This window comes from Salvelinus sp. IW2-2015, linkage group LG1, assembly GCF_002910315.2.
Source record: "Salvelinus sp. IW2-2015 linkage group LG1, ASM291031v2, whole genome shotgun sequence".
In the NCBI taxonomy this organism is placed as follows: Eukaryota; Metazoa; Chordata; class Actinopteri; order Salmoniformes; family Salmonidae; genus Salvelinus; species Salvelinus sp. IW2-2015.
This window is the reverse complement of record NC_036838.1, coordinates 44,374,842-44,382,203: the sequence shown is the minus strand read 5'-3', so window position 1 is coordinate 44,382,203 and position 7,362 is coordinate 44,374,842. Positions and strand designations below refer to the sequence as shown.

Sequence of the window (7,362 nt, the reverse complement as noted above, 5' to 3'; positions counted from 1 at the left end):
ACACTCAACCACACACACACACCACACACACACACACACACACACAACCACACACACACACACATTCACACACACACACACACACCACACACACACACACACACAGCACACACACAGCGTCCGTGCAGCACACACCACACACACAACACACATCACACACACACACCGGGGACAGGTTAGCGAGGCAAAGGATATCATCATCTTTCGTTCTGGCCACCAAAACAAGAGGAGGCTCGAATTAAGAGATTGTGTAGAGGACAGTTTTTAAAGGAGAAGGGTGAAAATCTGTGGATCCATGCTGGTACAGATGATATGGCCATACGATAAAGGGAGAGAGAGCCCTACCTTGGTGCTTACGGAACGTCGATTAGTTTCAGGAGGTTTACTCAGCACAACGGTGAGTTAACTGTGTAATAACTGATACAAGTGTCCTACACGTGCGACCAGTCTGTCGCCCTGTGGGGACGGTAATACCTGTACTTAACAACCGATGGTTCAGAAACCTACTCAGTGTGTAGTGATGATGAAACACTGACTTCGTATGTTGTTCAACACTCCAGGGCATTGGCATCCCCTTCCTTGTCGTCTCTTCAAATCTAACGTAGGGAATGGATCCAACCTAGACCTCCCATTCCCCTTCTAAGCCCAACTCACATAACCCTTTGTTTCTGGGATGATCAGTTCTGGGTAATTCACTCCCACTAATACGACATGGGTGCTCATTTAATTCCTAGGTTTCTCAAATTCCTTGCCTCTATTGTCTTGGAAGCGAACGACAGCCATCACACACTCTCCCTCCCAATTATCATCCACCCGTACCCATTCCATCACTGTGGCTCGCAATCGTTCTCCTCCACGTCCCATAATAATAAAATCACTCGTTTGAATGGATGATAAAGAAAATCTCTCTAAGACAATATAGTTATATCAGAGCATTCAATTAAATATAATTGTGGATTGATTACTGGAGACCTTCTAGAGGCTGCTCTCATCAGGAAGCTAGTACCCTAGTCTTATCCTGATTTCCCTTCATGTTTCATAGCGAGCCTTTCCTCAAGGCCGGAGCAGCGCTGTGTCCAGGTGACCGGATCAGAATATTCTTTCCAGGGGCTGTACAATGGCATTTAGTGTGGCGAGTGTAAGTCCTCTTTCATCTTTGTCATGATCCTGACTTACCTTTTCTGCTTGGTGTTTTCAAGGGTAAGCAGGAATATGAAGTAATAGGATTTTCCGGCGCAGCCATGCTGGGGCACGTGTACGGTCAATCTGTAGTGCAGGTGCGTTGTTACGCACGAGGGCACGTGAGCACGCACTAGTTGGCACGTGACAAAGCACTTGCCTGTGCGATGCGTTGGTTGCTCGGATACGCTGTATAGTGGCACTAGGAACGCTAGCACGTGACAAGAGATGCACTAATGGCGAGCGCGATTATGCGATGTCAACATCGGATTGGACATAGGCTGCACGTGCTTACTATGAGGTAAGGCCACGCGACGGGCAGAACTGACTGCCTACCGCACGTTCGTGCTTCACCAGAGGAGGCAGCGCGTCACAGCACGGCCGCGTGCGAGCGTGAGCGCATGTGCCGCTACGTCACGGGCAGGTCTGACAGGGCAACAGCACTGCACGCCGCACGCGGTCAGACCTGTGCCGTGGATTCGACGCACAGGGAGACAGGTATCGGCTGAGAGCGAATGCTTCGTATTATTGCGTGATGCGGCTGCGTTGGCGTTCCGCATGAATAGCGATTATGTCTGCTGTTTTTTAGGTGGTTATCGCTGTGCGGTGCCGGACCCGTTGCCTTACTTATTGAAGGGCGTCATGCGTGCCGTGCATGGACCATGAGTCGCACGCCCACACGCACACATCAGCACGCACACCACAAGCGTCGCGTGCGGCCCACAGCATCCAGCCAGCATGCGAGCACACGCACACACACCACGCACCAGCAACTACACAGCACCACACACACGGACACCACACACAACATACGTGCCGCACATGCGTCGTCGCATTCAGCACTTTTCATTGGGGACTGGAGGTAGAGTTAGGCACAGTCTGTTCTTCATTTGATGGGATTGCTCATTTGTCAGTCTGTAACAACTCAAGCTAAAAGGAACATGCTTGAACTGGTAATTCCCTGTTTCTACAGGGCCCTCATACTGTGGTAAGAAAAATGATGATATTTTTAGCACCGTCGAGCGGAAATCACCATATCATGTGTTTTCGAAGACCCATTGCGCGACTACGTGAGCACGAATCAAGTCGCAGTCTTAGCCCATCTAGCAACACAACCAAACCGCAAAGCAAAAAAAAGGTACACATCACATGCACCAAACCACACCGCCACACCCACGAAATGACGCGTAATAAAACCACCACCCACACTTACTCTTCAACACCACACAGAGAGCCTCTGGTAAAAGATATTCCTCACGAAACACTAATGTTGCTCCACCTGTCACCGCTGTCGTCTGCGGCGGTCGAGAACCCAGCCTGCTGGCCTGTTAACCGACGAAAGGCTGCTATCGGAACAAACAGGGAATAACGAAGTGCAGTCACTACAGCATGCTGGAGATGCTCCATCTCTCAGTCAACACGCAACATCAAATCTATCAAATTAATGTGTACGTGCTCACTGTAAATAATATTGTGTTAGAGGATTTCTATCTTATCACTGGCTCTCGGAGCTTACCGCCATTACGTTATGATCCGCTTTTATTTTTTTTTTTTTTTTTCATCTTGCTATCTTATGATTTTTATTCGAGTTATTGTCGTTTATGTTGTTTGTTTTTGTCTTAACACTATATCTATGTTGTATATAGTCTGGAGGGAGATTGATTGGCGCACATGAGGAAGAGGAAGGCGAGTGGAACACGAGAAAGTCCATTGTGTTGATATTGATGGAGGGCAATGAGTGTGTGAATGGCAGTTGGTCTCGGTTGTACCTGAGTGACTAGGGTCCAGAAAATTAGAGGTGGCAAGGAATCGACTTCATGAAAAACCTAAGGAGCCTTACAGAGCACCATGTCTTTAGCCATAGAGGGTGAATTAACCCCAAATCCTGTGTTATTACTTCAGTTCCGACAGCCCATAAGGTTGAGTGGGTGGTTTTGTCTTTAGAAGGGGAATGTGCGGGTCCACTAGTGGCGTTTTGGTTATCTTCCATCCTCATCCCCCTAGTCTTTTCTCAGCGTCTCTGTATTCTGTCCCGAGAGTTCCACATTTCACAATGGAATGGCAAGGCTCAAGCCCCTGCGAGTTAACTACATACGCCAATTCAGCTGGCATGTCCTGCTCCATCTCATCTACCACTATACTCTGAAGTGTAGGGTCTTCTGACATCATGGTTTCTATGACGTCTGCCCTCAGGTACTCACGGCTCTCCCACCAGGGTCCCACACGACCACCCTGTGCCACTGTTCACCACCACTACTCGTAATCAATGCTCTTTAAACACAGCTTATCACGGTTTTTGTGGTGAGTTAAAACCTCTCCGTGATTACCTACTTATGCACGTATCCCAAGTAGTCACCCTAGGCAGCTCGCCTTGTGCATCCTCATCCTCAGGATTCCTTCTCTATGTGGCCATTTCAACTTACGTCAGCTCATGTTTGCAGTGGCTTTCGGTTTGCATCCCCAATCACTCATCAGTCACCTTTACTCATTCATCATCTGTATCGACAACATCCTCTTGGAATCTGCGCTCTCAAATCGAATCTTGTCTTTACTCTTAGATCCACTCTACTGTTCTCCTTTAAAAAAAAATAATCAACAAAAGAAAAAAAAAATAAAAACAAAACAAATTCAAAAAAACAATAAATCATTCAACTCAATCATATCCTGAAAACTGTTACACCTGCCTCTCAACACTCTCTTACGAGACCTTCCTCTCCATCTTTCTTCTCTTTGGCTTGCCCCATCGAGTCTACGATAACGATATGGGGATCTACCTTCCATTTGCCCCTCCCTCCCTCATTCCTCTACGCGCCTTATCCTCCTTGCTTCCCCCTCGTGTCGCGTGTGGCTTGTTCGTTGGTGCTACTCTCCTTCTTGTGCTTCGTCTGCCTCGTTCTGCTCTTGCCTCGTGTTGCTCGTGCTGTCTGCTGTGTCTCTCGTTTCTGTTGTCGTGTCTCCTGCTTGCTGTCTGTGGTTGTGTGTGTCGTTGTGTTGTGTGTGCTGTGTTGCTGTTGTGTTGTGTGTTCGTCTCTGTGCTCGTTGGTGTCTCCTTGCTACTAATTTTCTCTCTTCCTGCTGCTTAAACTCATACACCTCTCCTCTCCTCTCCTGTCCTCTTCCTCTCTTCTGCCCTGTTCCGCTCATCCTTACTCCCACTCCTAGACGTCTCCTCCAGATGGCTTCCTGCTTTTGGGGGTCTGGGAGTGGGCTGATCGGTATCACTATATCTCCTCTCCTTTATCTCTCTCCGTCTCTTCGTCCTCTCCTCTCCTCGTCCCTTCTCTTTCCTCTCCTCTCTTCTCCTGCCTCTCCTCCGCTGCTCTCTCTTGTTCACTTTCATCTCACTCCCTCAGTCTGACAGATGCACCCCCAGCAATGTGCACAACTGCAGCTTCAAGGACAACCCATATTGCCTGTGTGCATTACAGTAATTGTGTGTGTCATGTTATCATGTGTGTGTTGCGCGTCTTCATTTTTTATATTGAACATTAAATCTGAGGTTGGGGACAACAAAGCAGCCTGGTTGGTGTGGTCATGCAGCTCAGACAGATGCTAGCTGACTGTGTGAGAGGGTCGCAGGAGACTTCAGCAGGTAGCCACACACACTCCGTGCCATGTTATAAGACATGGTGTACTAGACACCAGTAACGAGCCAGTAAAAGACTGGCCACTGGTGGGCCTCCCAGTACTGTATGGTAGGAGGTAACACTCCTCATTTTTTTCTAAACCACCAGAGAATATTCAAAACGGCAGAGTCAGGATATGTTGGATTGTACCTTAGGGATTCTGAGGCATCCGCATTTTGGGCATGACAGAGTTACTGGAGAGCAACAATGTGCAGTGCTCCAATCCATGAATTGAATTTGACTCTGAAAACAAAACAATTATGTCTCTTCCTCAGTCTTACTTAGAATAAAATTACTTGGATTGGACTGTAACAAGGATGCGGCAGTATCCAATGGTGTGTGAGGTCCCGCCCTACCTTTGGATGCTCGGTTCCATACGGGTTTCCCAGGCGGCTGCCATCAGGTCAGGTAGCAGGTGCGGTCTCTCGACGCGGACTTGAAGACGTCCACGATTAGACCAGGCTCTGGATTGGCCGGAATTAGGCTCCAGCAGGTTTATTCCACGACCTTCAAGCTAATGTCGGTTCCTTGCTCCTCTTCGGTACGCAGATGGAGTATGAAAGTCCTCTCCTCTCCTCTCTTCTCCTGTCCTCTCCTCTCCTCTCCTCTCTTCTCCTGTCCTCTCCTCTCCTCTCTTCTCTCCTGTTCTGTTCATTTCTCCCCTCAGTCTGACAGATGCACCCCCAGCAAATGTGCACAACTGCAGCTTTCAAGGACAACCCATATTGCCTGTGTGCATTACAGTAATGTGTGTGGGTCCATGTACAATGTGTGTGTGTGCGCGTCTTCATTTTTTATATTGACATTAAATTCTGAGGTTGGGGACAAAAAAGCAGCCTGGTTGGTGTGGTCATGCAGCTCAGACAGATGCTAGCTGACTGTGTGAGAGGGTCGCAGGAGACTTCAGGCAGGTAGCCACACACACTCCGTGCCATGTTATAAGACATGGTGTACTAGAACCAGTAACGAGCCAGTAAAAGACTGGCCACTGGTGGGCCTCCCAGTACTGTATGGTAGGGGAGTAACACTCCTCATTTTTTCTAAACCACCAGAGAATATTCCAAAACGGCAGAGTCAGGATATGTTGGATTGTACCTTAGGGATTCTGAGGCATCCGCATTTTGGCATGACCAAGAGTTCACTGGAGAGCAACAATGTGCAGTGCTCCAATCCATGAATTGAATTTGACTCTGAAAACAAAAACAATTATGTTTCTCTCCTCAGTCTTACTTAGAATAAAATTAACTTGGATTGGACTGTAACAAGGATGCGCAGTATCCAATGGTGTGTGAGGTCCCGCCCTACCTTTGGATGCCTCGGTTCCATACGGGTTTCCCAGGCTGTCCATCAGGTCAGGTAGCCAGGCGTCTCTGACTGCGGACTTGAAGACGTCACGATTATCGAGGCTCTGGATTGGCCGGAAGTTACTCCTCAGGTATTCCACAGACTTCACATGGTCCTGCTGCTCTGTGGCTGTCTCTTATACACATCTAGATGTGTATAAGAGACAGCACACACACACACACACACACACACACACACACACACACACACACAGGGGACAGGTAGCGATGGCAAAGGATATCATTCTTTCGTTCTGGCCACCAAAAAAAGAGAGGAGGTCTCTTAAGAGATGTGAGAGGCAGTTTAAAGGAGGAAGGTGATCTGTGGACCATGCTGGTAGATGAATGGCCAATAGAAAGGAGTGAGAGAGCCAGCTACCTGGTGACTTACTGGAACCTCATAGAGTTTCAGGAGGTTACTCACACAACCGTGAGTTAACTGTGTAATAACTATACAGTAGTCTACAGTGGACAGTCTGTGCCCTGTGGGACGTAATACCTGACTTAACACCATGGTCAGAAACCCTACTCAGTGTGTAGTGATGATGAACACTGACTTGCGTATGTGTTACTCCAGGGCTTGGCATCCCCTTCCTTGTCGTCTCTTCAAATCCTAACTAGGGAAATGGATCCAACCCTAGACCCTCCATCCCCTTCTAAGCCCACTCCAAACCCTTGTGTTTCTGGGACTGATCAGTTCTGGGTTAATTCACCCCAGCTAAAGACATGGGTGCTCATTTAATTCCTTAGGTTTCAATTCCTTGCCTCTATTCTTGGAAGGAACGACAGCCATCACACACTCTCCCTCCCAATTATCATCCACCCCTCCCTCCATTCCATCACTGTGCCGCCAATCAATTCTCCACGTCCATAAAATAATAAAATAACTCGTTTGATGGATGATAAAGAAAATCTCCTAAACAATAGTTATTTCAGAGCACTTCAATTAATTATAATTGTGATTATTACTGAGAGATTGGGCTCTCCAGGAGCTAGTACTGCTTCCTGATTTCCCTTTGTTTCATTAGCAGCCTTCCTACAGGCCAGCAGGCTGTGTCCAGGTGACAGGATAGAATATCTCTTTTACCAGAGGCTTACAAGTAGCCAGTCCTTCACTGCATTGCATACCTTTCTGCTTTGTGTTTCAAGGGTAGAGGATATGAAGTAAAGGATTTCCGGCGCACGCACGCACGCACGCACGCACGCACGCACGC

At 47.9% G+C, this 7,362-nt stretch overlaps 1 protein-coding gene across 1 annotated transcript in view; it reads right to left on the bottom strand.

Moving 5' to 3' along the window:
* LOC111968171 (receptor-type tyrosine-protein phosphatase gamma) overlaps positions 1-7,362 on the bottom strand; it is a 328,528-nt gene that overhangs the window by 52,662 nt on the left and 268,504 nt on the right. The window contains exon 9 of the mRNA XM_070442954.1: positions 6,111-6,282. Coding sequence (XP_070299055.1) covers positions 6,111-6,282 — 172 coding nt within the window. The remainder of the gene's footprint in view (positions 1-6,110; positions 6,283-7,362) is intronic.